Source organism: Tauraco erythrolophus, chromosome 1 (assembly GCF_009769465.1).
Source record: "Tauraco erythrolophus isolate bTauEry1 chromosome 1, bTauEry1.pri, whole genome shotgun sequence".
In the NCBI taxonomy this organism is placed as follows: domain Eukaryota; kingdom Metazoa; phylum Chordata; class Aves; order Musophagiformes; family Musophagidae; genus Tauraco; species Tauraco erythrolophus.
In genome coordinates, this window is record NC_141465.1 from 70,750,365 (window position 1) to 70,763,959 (window position 13,595).

General features: G+C 37.5%; 1 protein-coding gene across 1 annotated transcript in view; it reads right to left on the bottom strand.

Annotated features, from left to right (window-relative positions):
- The window catches only part of MYO16 (myosin XVI), a 296,257-nt gene that overhangs the window by 151,355 nt on the left and 131,307 nt on the right, over nucleotides 1–13,595 (bottom strand). The window contains exon 15 of the mRNA XM_086610862.1: nucleotides 7,961–8,108. Within this exon, the coding sequence (XP_086466988.1) occupies nucleotides 7,961–8,108 (148 nt within the window). The remainder of the gene's footprint in view (nucleotides 1–7,960; nucleotides 8,109–13,595) is intronic.

Sequence of the window (13,595 nt, forward strand, 5' to 3'; positions counted from 1 at the left end):
GTTTAAACCTGCTCCAGAATCTCAGACAAATATATCTGCTTCTCCTCTCCATTACCTTCTTAATAACTACCTGGTGCAGTTTAGCTGTCAGACCTCACTGGAATCTAAGTAAATGGAATTACCTCATTTCACTCAGAATCTACAGATCTTATCCTTAACGTAGTACTACTGGTTGCGAATCAGATTTTCACAGCAGTATAAGAATAGTTAAGAAACAAACATTCACAGTTAAAGCTTTTCACTGGACAGATGAAATATAAGTAAACTGTATCGAGAAGATATAAACTGATTGAATGTATAATTTTTGTTATTTGCTACCACGTCGTTTTTTTTTTTTTTTAAAAAAAACTATTTTCACTTTCACTTAAGGCTTCACCGATACGTATTCACTTATTGTACTGAAACAAATTCCAGTAAAATTACTTGAGAGTTAATTCCCTCAGTTTTTGAAATTTGCGGTTGAAATTGAATCTTCACATTATCTCATTATTTAGGAAGTTTGTCAAGCGTGCTTGAAAAGTCTTTATACCCCAATGGTCCTATGCTGTCTAGGCATGCTAATATACATAGCGTGCACTACATGTTATCACTGTATTGTCTTATAAGTATTGCATTAAAGTATTTAAAATGCACGTTTTTTGCAGAAAAGGAACGTGCTGCATGCAATCAAGTTAGGACAGGAAAACTTGCACAGTATCAAAAAAATACAGATTTAATTGTTTAACCAGAACTTGAATGTTTGTTTCCAGTTTAAGAGATTGTTGGAAGAGAAGAGAGAACATGGAACAAGCAGAGAAACGGAAAAAAAGCTGAGTAGAAATACATTTGGTATGTCTATATATGGGCATGCACACATGAATTCAAGGTATTTTACTTTGAGACACCTGAGATATCAGAAAATAAAGAAAATGCATGTTTCCCTTGAAATTCTAAGAAAAACTTTAAAAAAATCTAATGACTCCAGAAAATGTCTCATAAAATCTTATTTCGGAATAATTTCTAAGCTGTTACGCAAAAATACTTGTGAGCAGGGAAAAAAAAGAAGTATTCAATTATATTAGATATGAAATTGAATTTAGCTTGGATACCCAAAGACAGGCAACTTTTTCTCAGATTGCTACAGAGTTACTTTTGGCAATGTAAAACTTTTTCTAGAATAATTGCAGTGTAATAATTTGAAAATTAACTTTCTACTCAGCATTCATTACAAAAGTAGTATGTTGGAGCAGGCTAATAGCAAGATGATAAATTTTATACACTGCCTTTGAGAATCACCTATACATTGTCATCCAGTCTAAAATTCCTTATTCTCTGTAAAATATCAAGTGCATTTCTAATTTTTGAAGGTCTTAGTTCATGTGTCAGCAGGGTGGTCAATGCTAAGTACAGGAAAATGAACATAAAGTAAAAATGAGTGATAAGTTATCTGTATGATTTAATGCAAGATGAAAAATAGGTTGGGAAAGGAAGAGGATGTGGGAGACTGATTCAGGTTTGTCCTTTTCACTCACATCTTTACTAAATGTCAAAAGATCCAGGGAAAAAAAAAACTTAGGAATGACAGACAAACTATGAATCATTAACTTAATAGTTGCCACAAGAGCTGCCATGTATTGAAAGTGTTAATTAAGTAGAAGTTCACAGGCAATATGCTGAAGAAAATACATGTACTGAAGAAAATATACATATGGAAAAGAGAGCAATTAATAGAGAACTTTGAAGATTTAGCTGTTTTTTGATAATGTGGGAAAAAATATATATTCATTAAGTGTTATTAAAAATTGATGAAGGATCTTTTATGATTCCGAAGGGGTCTTGAAAGTGCTCTGCTCCCTCAAGGGTTTAGCTGCCTGGGCTGTGCAAGAAGCTTTTTTGAGACCCTCCTTGGCTCGGAAGTGGCTTCTGAGCTGAGGTGTTGAGCCTTGGGCCTGATCTGGGGTCAGCCATGCCTGTGCCCTGCCACAGACCCCCCCGATCCCTACCAGTGGGCTCATGTCTCAGCCTGGTCTCATCCTGTCCCCATCCCATGGCCCTGCCCAGCTCTCCGGGTAGTGTCTGACCCCACTGACCACCCCTGGACATGCTGGGTGCCATATGATGTGCCGGGAGGGTGAGGTCCCTGCTCCGCTGCCACCCTTGGCTCCCTGCTCCTCTGCTCACGTGGGGCAGCACCTGCCCCGGCTCCTCTCTAGACATTATACAGAATTGCCTACATCCTGGAAAAGGCACTGAAAACTCACAGCTCAAAGGAGGTTTAGCAAAACTGTTGCTAGCTTTTGAGGAGGATTTCGAGGTTTGAAAGTCTCACCCAGTATGACTTCCCTATATGTGCCTGAGAAGAGATAATATTTAAAGTAGAAATGATAGGCTGCTACTATTTGCACAAAAGAATTAGGAAGGGGTTTTGGTAAAGTAGAACTAGAAAGACTTGACCCTCATTCAGCTGCAGGGATGGTAAGCCTAACATCTCCTATCACAGCTTCTCTCCTCTCCTGTGCCCATACCTCCCTGGTATGGAAAAGCTCAGGAACCTCTGAGTCTGATCTTCACTTCCTCCTAAATTTAAATACAACAAATGCCACTTTTCTGATTGCCTGGAGCTTTATTCAGTCAGTGAGATTTCAAAACAAAGTTGATCCTCAACAGTGAAGTTCATAGAGTCTCAACACTAGGTTGTAGTGGAGTGAGACTGAGGATTTCGGGACAACTAACTTTATGTTGAGTTTCAGCACACAAAGTCTAATGGTAGTTTGGTAAAGTGATGTGACTTGTCACTTCATATAGAAAGTATTATTCCAGCAGCACTACGACTAGTGGGAAAATATGGTGTAACCCTTCCAGATTCAGTTATTTCATTAACAGTGTTTAGATCCAATCAATTTTGTGAGACAGGTCTAACGCTTGTTTGCATTTCCGTCTAGGCATCAGACACAGATATCAGCAACAGGTAATTTGTGAAGCAAAGTGACCAAAATGGTATTGTGTAACCACCTCTGTGAATTTTTATGGGCAGGGCTGGGCTTTATAGGAGTACTGAAAATTTAAATCAAAGTGAATATCTATGAGGAAAGAAGTGATCTATCAGGCTTGAATACAAGGAAAGAGCATGGAACATCAAAAACTGGGACATTCATTAAGATTACTATTTCCCCAGTTATGTGGGACTAATTAAATAATTAACTTTTCTCTATGAATTTGCTTTGTATCATTAGACTGACACAGCTACATTTGAAGACAAATGACGCAGGTACGGAAAACTTATTTTCAAGACTGATATTTCTTTCTGTTGCATTTTAAATGAGAAACTATTCAAACGATTGGAAAGAAAAATGGTGTCCAATCATAAAAGGAAAGAAAGAGAGAAGGCATGGAAACATGCAATGTCTTCCTGGCTTTATAGTTACAGCAGTTAGAAAACAAAGAGGTTGCCTCCTAAGTGTGTTGAATTGGGGAAAGACAGGGTAAGTGGCCGCTTGCAGTCTTGAAAATTCTCATTTTGAGCTCTTGTGTGTGAGGGAAAGGAAGAGTGGGGATCAATATGGATGATGCTAGAATAATCACCGTTTTTCTCACATTGTAGTAGTGCTTGTTATAAAAGATGATGACTGGAAACACAAAAAAATCAGACATAAGGCTTTGCACTTAATGCCACTGAAAAATGTCTACTGGGATCTTTTCTATGCCATTTGTTTTCCCACACAGTAAGCCCTTTTTGAAGACCAATCTTATAATTTCGAGTGGAAAATGATTTCCTCAGTGATCAAGCAAAAAGGTTCTGATCAATTTAGATTTTAATAAGAAATTCAATCACTTCACTAAAATTACTACTTTATACATGAAATTAATGGAAAGTTTTCTTATTGACAGTGAAGAGAGCATCTGCACTGAAAACTTGTAAAAGAAGATACTCTACTTCTGTGAACTGATCTACAGCTACTGTTGCAGAAGAATATAATTGGGAGAAAGGGCTGGGAGAAACAGCACAGGAAGAGAGAGCATATACTGCAGTGCACATCATTGTTCTATGGAAGGAAGGAAAGTTTTACATATCTGGGAACAGCAGTCTGACAATGAAAACACAAAATGCACTCCCTGACTACAGTCCAGCTTCTGCATGAACATGTATATTAGCAAGTTCCCCAGCTTGAAGTCGTTTAGTTTCACACATACAGCTCATTTACAAGCAGTATATTTCAACCTTATATTTCAATGTTAGGTGACAGAGATCTGACATTACAAGACAGGACCAGAAAACATCTGTTAGAATCACCTTGCAATACTGAGAGCATCGTATCAGTTCCTCTACGCTACCGAAAGCTGTTAACAGCACGATCAATTAGGAGACGTAGCAACTTTGTTTAAACTGAAAATGGCAACATCAAGTTGAACAACTGCCAAACCCACCATCGTTTCTGAAACCATTTTCTATGGTTAAGTAGCCTTAAGCTATGTTTCTAATATACATATACAAATGTAATGGCATGTTTTTTAATGACAGTATGTTTGAGTATCTTACATATGCCTATTACCTAAACACATTCTTATATTGTTATATATACTACAGCTTTGGAATATCAAGGCTAATAGGAAGCAATTGGCCCATAATAATAAAAGCAGGTCTTTCCACTTTTTCCTGTAAGATTTTTCCCACATTTTTTTTCTTTCCTGTCTTTCTGATCTCTTCTTTTAGTACCCTTTCTTCACCAGAGTTGAAGACCATTTACAAGCTGATCTATCATCATTGGCACCTCTCCTCTTTGCTCTGTTTCAGTTTAGTTGCAAGATTCATCACTAAGATAGTACCTACCGTAACTATGAGGCTAAACTCAATGTGCTAGAAAAGCTAGTACTGTTATCACGAGGCTAAACTTCACATGTCAGAAAAGCAATGCTTACAATAATTGACTGTATCTGCACATAGCAGAAAAAAAAAAAATCAAGAGTAAATCAAGAGCAAATTGAGAATGTAACTTCAAATCTCTAATCTCTCTGTATTACAAGTCATCATCAAGATAAACCAAGTTCAGCAGCTAATTTGAAACACATCAAATTAACAGAAATTTTGGAAATTTCAATTAAGGATCTGCTGATAAAAATCAGCTTCTGAATGTAATGAACACATGGGAGTAGCTGTTGTCAATCAAAAAGCCTTGACTTGCTCTTTCAAGACTCTCAATTTCTGATATGCTCCCCTTGCTAAATTTTGAAAAATGATCTTACCTTTCAGGAATTGCTTCTGCCTTTATCCATCATGATCCACATGCAGATATAGTGTGAGATGTATTCATTCGGATCCCTCCCTACACAGATTCAGATGGCTTGCTACTTTAAGATCCTAGTTGTATATAGGTTCAATAGAAAGTGGCAAGCTATTTGTCTTCATACGCTGCTCTAGCAGTCACAATGCTTGTAAGAACATACATTCAAGTTTCTGAGACCAAGCTCCCTCTCAGGACAGCATCAAACACCACAGCATTACAACCTAACAACTCCCCCTACACATTGGGGTGAAACTCCAGCCTCACTGAAACTCTCAGTGACTCCAAAGGGGAGGGATTTCCCCTTTTATTTATCTGCATTAACCCTTAATTTAGGATTATACACTGCTTAACACATGAACTACCTCTTACCTTTTACAGTATCAAGTGTAACAATAACCACAATTGACAAGACTACTTTGACTTTTTTAAGGTACTTTTATCCAAAATGAGAATAAAAAGCCAATGCTATGTCTCATTTCTCATATTGCAACAGTTTAAGCAAACAATGAAAAATCAGGGGTATCTTGTGATCTTAACAGCCATTATCTACTAAGATTGGTCAATCTTCTACATAAAGGTGCAATATTAAACAATGCAAAGAAGAGCTGAAAAATTATAAAAAAAAACAGTTGGGCATGAACCAGCTATAGTTTCAAAAAGGCAGTTATCTAATTAAATTTACTATTAGAGTCAAGATTACACTTGCTTAAAGAAAACATGACAAATTCACTTATTGATGTTACCAGAATGATATGATCTCATCAAAATTTGACTAAGTCAGAAATCATGAATTTATAACAGCGGCCAAATTCTGCCCTCCTGATTCATGTATGAGTTCGATGCAGTAGAAATTCACCCCTAGTTTAACTCTGTCAACCAAGAAAGACCTAGCCCATTGAACTACTACACTCAGGAGTTTAAGGTAGGAAATATTTGCCTCAAACTCTCAATCAAGCAAGATACAATCTACTCTATGTAGCCAAAGTAAAGCTTTATTGATAAAAGCAGCTTTATGCAAATATTCAGCTATAAATTACTTCTTAAGATTTGGCACTGCAATGTTCAGACATCTGTTTAGAAATACTATTTTGTTCTTTTTGGATGCTTATCAGATATTTTATCAGATAAAGCTTTGTTCATGCAAATCTAATTATTCAAGTTTTTGCTAAGTTCTTTCCTGTTGGAGCTTCTTGCAAAGTGACTTCAAACTGTTTCATTTTGTAAATAAACTGAGTGATTCCAAACACCTTTTGCTAGAAGAGGAATAAATTAATGATTGGGAGCTCAGAATCCTTTTGGTCTTCAAAGCCTTCAAAGGATTTAAAACACAGAATTTAACTCTTCCCCTCCCCCTCTTTGATGTGGGTCATTTTTAGTACAGCAACTTAGCCTCAGGTTTCTTCAGAGCTAGTACATTACACTATTCTGTACAATACCAGAGGTACTAACAGCTTAAAACATTACCAAATAACACTAGTCTAAAGACTTATGTTTAAGAAAAAAATCAGAATCAAGCAATTTTTTTTTTTTTTTCTGCAAAAACTCATGTAGTATCTTTCTATTTACAGATCCCAAATCTAGAACTACTGTTTTATTCAAGTACTTGCCAGAGTGGAAGACAGAAAAGTTGAGAGAACAATCCATGGGAAAAAGGCTTAGATACAAGAACTCAAAACATTCATTTCACATCATTTTAATTACTATTGGTCTTTTTCCAGCTACTCGCTATACTCATTATAAACATAGCCAATTTAAGAGAAGACCATTAATGCCAAATAGCTTTCTCTTTTTCAGTGACATTTCTTAGGAAAGACTGAAGAAAGAAAGGCAAATGATCTAAATCAGGAATACGTTTTCATTCTGAAAGAATATGATTTTGAGATACTCCCGAAATTTCCTGGAAGACCAGAAACTTCCACTTACATTAAACATTTGGAGTGTATTTAGCTTTATTCACACTACATTTCAGTGCCTATATACAGCTCTTTATATTTAAGCTCTTACTATTAAAGGCGATGTAGTCAGAACAGTTTACGAAGCCACGGATGTGGTTCAGTTCATCCCGAAGCACACATTGCCATGTAACTCTACATAGAGCTAGGGGACTGACTGAGTAGGGACTCAGTCTCCTTTGATTGCAAATCGGAGCCAAGACAACCAGCTCATGTGGAGACACACACAAAGATCTAATTTAAGGTGCTGGGTTTGAATCCTATCCTTGGTTTCAAAGCAGTGAAAACTTTGTTTTTCTTGGTAATATGAGGAAAAGTAAATATCAAAATGAAAATGGAAATATCAGTTACATATGGTGAAATTTCATCAAAATCAACATATTCCATAAGAAAAGTCTAATTTTAATGAAATAGCCTTTCCTGAACATAAAATGTTTCATCAGGAAAAAAAAAAAAAAAGAACAGACCTACTCTAGTCCACAGAAGACGGAAAAATAACTAGGAACTTTCCTTCCTTTTTCTCTGTTAAAGCAACAATCTTAATGGATATAAGACTCTGACCCTCTTAAGAGGGTGTACATGTACTCCAGAATTAAATCCTCATGAACAGGTACTCAATAATAAATAATTTCAGAACACAATGAAAACTTACGACACATATGTTAACTGTTGGAAGAAGGATCTCAACAGCAAAGAGGTACTAAAATAAGAAAAATATTAATACTAAATATAAAGTTGTTTTCCTACCTGTGTGCAGACAAATTACTGAGGTACAAGGTGTATTTTTCTTCAGCAGACAGCCCATCCATCATCAAGTAAAAAACATGAAAATTACTCTGGTTGAGAGGTTGCATAATGACACGAGACTTCTCCAACATGTATGTATAAATCCTAGCTGATTGAGAAACAAACAAATTCATCATTATACTGATTGCTCTAAACTTAGGTATTTTAACCATTCATCATTGTAACACTGTAAAATAAACAATGTATCTTATAAAACAGTCTGATGTGAGCACGATATTAAAAATGTTACCATTCATATCATAGAATCATAGAATGGTTTGGGTTTGAAGGGACCTTAAAGATCATCTACTTCCAAAATCCCTGCCATGGGCAGGAACACCTTCCACTAGATCAGGTTGCTCAAAGCTCCATCCAATGTGGCCTTGAACACTTCCAGGGATGGGGCAGCCACAACCTCTTTGGGTAACCTGTTCCAGTGTCTCGCTACCCTCAGAGTGAAGAATTTCTTCCTTGTATCTAACCTAAATCTTCCCTTTTTCATTTAAAGCCATTGCCCCTTGTCCTATCACGACATGCCCTTGTAAAAAGTCCCTCTCCAGCTTTCTTGTAGGCCCCCTTTAAGTACTGGAAGGTTGCTAGAAGGTCTCCCTGGAGCCTTCTCTTCTCCAAGTTGAACAACTTCAACTCTCTCAGCCCGTCTTCATAGGAGAGGTGTTCCAGCCCTCTGATCATTCTACCACCGTTTTCTGCAAAAATCTTATATAAACCTCTAATTCCATTAAAATTAGTGGAACTAATGTCTTGCCTTACTTATTACTGCCGTACATTATTTTTTAAATTACTTACTTAATTTTAAAGATAATGATGCTGATTTGTACTCTGTTTTATTTATTTGAGGAACCAGTTGTCATATTTGGCAGGACTTTCTAAAAGACAATCTATTAGTCATCTCACTGAAGTGTAGCCATCTGAGTATTGGCACCTATTCTAAGTCCCTTCTTAAAGGAGAGAGAGAGCTGCAAGAGAGATTCAAGACATCTTGGAAAAACTGCCCTTGGAATCATTTCCTCTTTCTCTACTGGTATTCAAGAACACGCAGGTTAATAGTTTAGATTAACCACCTAACTTCTAGATGGCTACAAGATGGCTACATCTAGATGGCTACAAACAGACAAATCCTCTGCAGCACTGGTCATCAACAAGCTCTACAACCTGTGCCTGGAGAAACACCGGCAGCTCAGACAGGTTATGATGAGCTGACCAAACAAGAAGACATGTGAATAAGCACATCTGGGAAGAAGGTGACAGAGGACAAATGTGACTGTGATTTGCCTACAGAAATGTTGATTACAGGATCATACATAAACTCAGACCCATTAAGGTTCTGAAAGATGCAAAGCACAGAAGCAGAGGAAATATTGGACCCTTAGACCCATTCACCTCTTTCACCACGTTACAGACATTTTAGAGGTACATGTGAAGAGACAGAGAGAGATCCAGTGTTTTGAGCAGATTACTCTTCAGCCCTCCACCAAGTGTACACCACTACGCAGTCTCAGATGCAGCAGGCTAAAGAGAAGAAGGGAACGTCAAACTGTAGCTAGAGGTAGGGCCCTCCCTGTGAGCAAGTACCTGATTCCAGTTCCTACTTACCCCACTGTTTGAATACTTCATCTCATCATTTGCTTAAATACTAACTTTCACAGGGTCTTAGCAAGCATTGTTACCCTGGAAAAGGTTGAGTTTAGAGGGTAAGGTGCACTTCTCAGCAATGGAGGAGCTATATTTTCAAAACTCTAGTAGAGGAGGATATTAAACCATAACTTCCCAGTCTAGATGACAACCATCTGAGACTCCTTCCTTTATGAACCTTCAATGATGGAAAATACTGGTACATGCATTCTGTAGTACAGTAGGCATGTTCTCTAAACACATAAAGTTTTTGAGCCATGCACGGGTTTTTAGATTTTTATTTTTTTTTAACTTTTTTGAAGCCAACTGGGATTAAGCATAAAACAGCAATGAGATTTGGTGCAGTCAAAACTGTTGCATTTCTAGGCATATGCAGAAGCACGACTTCAGATGCCTGAGAAACCTGAAGTTTGAAGGCAGAATGGGAGTTTAAAGACTTCTAAAGATGGGGACAGTTGAAATAGTATTTTCAGAATCAGTTTTGGACTCCAAGGTATTGTCCAATGCAATGCCGAGCAAAGTTATGCAGGTTAGATCCCGGCGTGTGAAAGTGTGTATCAGAAGCACGGGAGTTGCATTAGCCTAATGGCTAGGCTAGAAGCCAGAATGTCCTGCTCCTGCCACCATACAGCTGCTAATATCCACAGTAGCGCTTTCAGAGCTACCTTGGTCATTGCCATACCATCTGTATTTGTCTGGTAATTATATTTTAAATTTACCTAAGTATCTTCCTGCCTTTTGGAGAGCTCTAAGTTTCTGTCCATACTGTTAAATCAAACACAGCACGCTTGAAGTTACTTGAAGTTGTGTGTATGAGGGAGTGCAGTCTATGAGAATATTGTTGAAAGACAGTGTAGATTGGAGGGAAACAAAATCGGTGAATCTTGAACATATTGTTTTGAGAAAGGTCTCAGCAGTTAAGTGCTGTCCCTGAACTAAGTAGAACTATGTACGGTCTCACAAAGTGCTACTCTGTGTAGGCCAAACCATCCCAGACACATCCCAGTTAAGCAGTACAGAAGGTCAGTGGTACACCACCCAGGGGCATCTTCCACCCTTTCTTTTATTTAACAGCACAGGCACGGCCTGACACATGTGCTGGCAAACAAAACCATGTCTGGGATTCTAGCTACAGAAGAGACAAAGGACTGACAAAGAAGAGTTGTACGGCTGACTTGATGAATCAAGGAGATATGATCTGGCCCATTTAATCATCCTACAAAAAGCAGAAGTGAACTCCCACTATTACAGAACCTATATTATGAAAAATTGTGTATCAGCCATCTAGCCCTCTCTTGCTACACTATGGAAAAAAGAACTGTGCTGGAAGTAAAAGAGCACGCTTGGGAAATCATTAAGCTGGTAGCAGAATATGTTTCTGGCTCCAGTAACTTTGCAGCACGCTACAAATTGAAGCAATGCAATCTTAACCTATCACAGCAGGACTGGCCCAGACACACGCTTTCATCAGAATCAATGATTATCTGGCTGCCATTCCTACAGGGTAAAACAGAACAGATGATGCACCTGAAGGATGATTTCCATCTTTTATCGTGCTTGTAACACTGCTCAGTGAAACTAACTCTACCATCAATTAATTTGAAAAGAGGCCATTACTAATCTTTAATCACTTTTTTTGTGTGCAGATGATCTTCGCAAAGGCTTTTATAACTATCACTGGTGTGTTTAACATTCTTTGATTAATAAAAGCAAGAAAAATGTTACTGGAGGTCATCTATCTGAATAATCAATACATTTAACTATAATGACAGGCAACACCACTTATTTAGATGACGCAAATTAATTCAGCCCTTTTCAGGTAGTTCAAGTCACCCACTTTAATAAGGCTAAATACAGCTCATCTCTATTAGCAACTGCAGCAATGGGAAGAGCTGTGAAGAAAAGCTGAGCTTCTGATCAGCAAGAATCAAGCACAGCACCACCTTAATGGAGCTAAAGTAACTCATAAAGAAAACTATCATGGTAATATGCTTTTCTACAAAGTGAAATGATATGCTCATTTATCTATGTGTGAGAGAAAAAGGAAAAATAATAGAGTTCCAGAGCAAAGTCTGCCATTTTTGTGCAGTGATAACTGTCCAAACAGGCACAAGGAAATTTGTACTTCCTTTAACAGATCACTTGATCTACTGAGCAGCTACAAAGTCAGCAAGTGGACTCCGTATTGAAAGTGAATTTTTTCTTCCAGTTATGCATTCTTTGAAACTACATTGTTCTTTCTCAAAAACCATGCTGTCCTGAACACAGCTATTGCTAAAGACAAAGTAACATTTGAAAGATCAGAGCTGAAACAGTACAAAAACGCATCACAGAGCTTAACTGGCTGCAGTGTTTCTTATACCAAAAAAGTAATTCACGTCTGAAACTTTTTAATTGATCAAAAATGTAATATACACAGGCGAAGATGCATTCTGCTTCTTTTTACAGGTCAAATTAGATCCTTCCATTTCAGTGCAACTTTAACAAAAAAATAAAAATCAGGCCTTGCTATACAAAAAGTGAAGACTGAGAAAAGCAAGGCCTGAAAAGCAGGAAAATCTGGAGAATAAGTTTGTCAGGCTTGATTTTATCTTCCTAACCTTCTTTTTCAGTAATTTGAGGAAACTGACAGAAGCCCTACCTTTCATTTAGGAATTATTCCAACTTATCTGAAAGACCATTTACTCTTTCCCTTTCCAAATAAAAATAAAATGCAGTAATTTTACTTCTGGAAATAAATAATAATAAATAAATAAATAATCAGTCTTTTACTACTATGCAGCGGGTGTGAATCATCATCTATGAATGATTATGATTTTTTGGCAGATCGGTCTTTGAGTTATGTTAGGTATGAATTTATTTTAGAAACTTAATGAAATCACTGGCCTGTAGTTTATTCTGTACTTGTCATGATGTAAGACTTTTTAGTAGTTCCCACTGCCTTATCTATAAGGCACTATGTTGCCAGTCACAAGCAACAATGACTTAACCTGGGTTATACCTTCTCCGCTTGTTTGATGGGACTAAAGCAATGAAAGGTACCTGGTCACATAGCCACTTGTCACAGAAAAACTCCCATTTGAACCCAACATCGCAGCACACCTCATCAGAAAAAAGAGTCAGATAAGACAGATAAAACCTCTACAGACATCTGTACTGGCTTTGAGCAGAACCACACTCGAGAGCTCCATCCTTGTTTTCAAAACTTTGTGGCAAAGACCCAGTTTATGAGAAAGTCTGAATCAAGCCCATAGATGAAAATTACGGTCAATGTTTCTGTTATTTAGGTATACTGAACTTTCCGCTATGAGAATAAACTTTATGTGTCAGAAGCTGGAGCATTTTCAGGGTCTAGGCATAAAAGAACCTCAGCATGAACAAAAAAAAGCTGTCACAAACTCCACTGATGTCCACTCAAAATGCAAGAAGTGCTGCCTTGAGCTTGCCCTCTATAATAAAAATGAACACGTGTACTTTGCATGCCCCTTCCATAGTAATTGTTCTGGACCTCCACCAGATCTGTCTCTTCAGGAGTTTAAACAACCTAAACTGTTTGATGGAGGCAGTCTAGTGTCACTTGGATTCCTGTTTACAAACCAGACATACTTAGCCCAGTTTGCCTCAATGAGTTATAAAGTCATGTCTCAGCAGAATCAGGTGCTCTGCATATTTACATTTTTCATTCATGTTTAAACAGTGCAAGACAGTAAATACTGCTGCAAATGATCTTGCAAACAGATACAGAGAATCACTGGGTGGGATTTAAAACAGCTAAGCACAACATGCCTGATTCTTTTCTCATTTATGGTGGTGTAAATCTGGGACAAATTCACTCAGAAGTGATGCTTAGCAGGTGCCTAGAAAAGGCAAATCAAACAGCATAAACAACTGCAACTTAAAAAAAAAAATATAAAAAATATTTTTACTGCTGTACTGGGGCTTC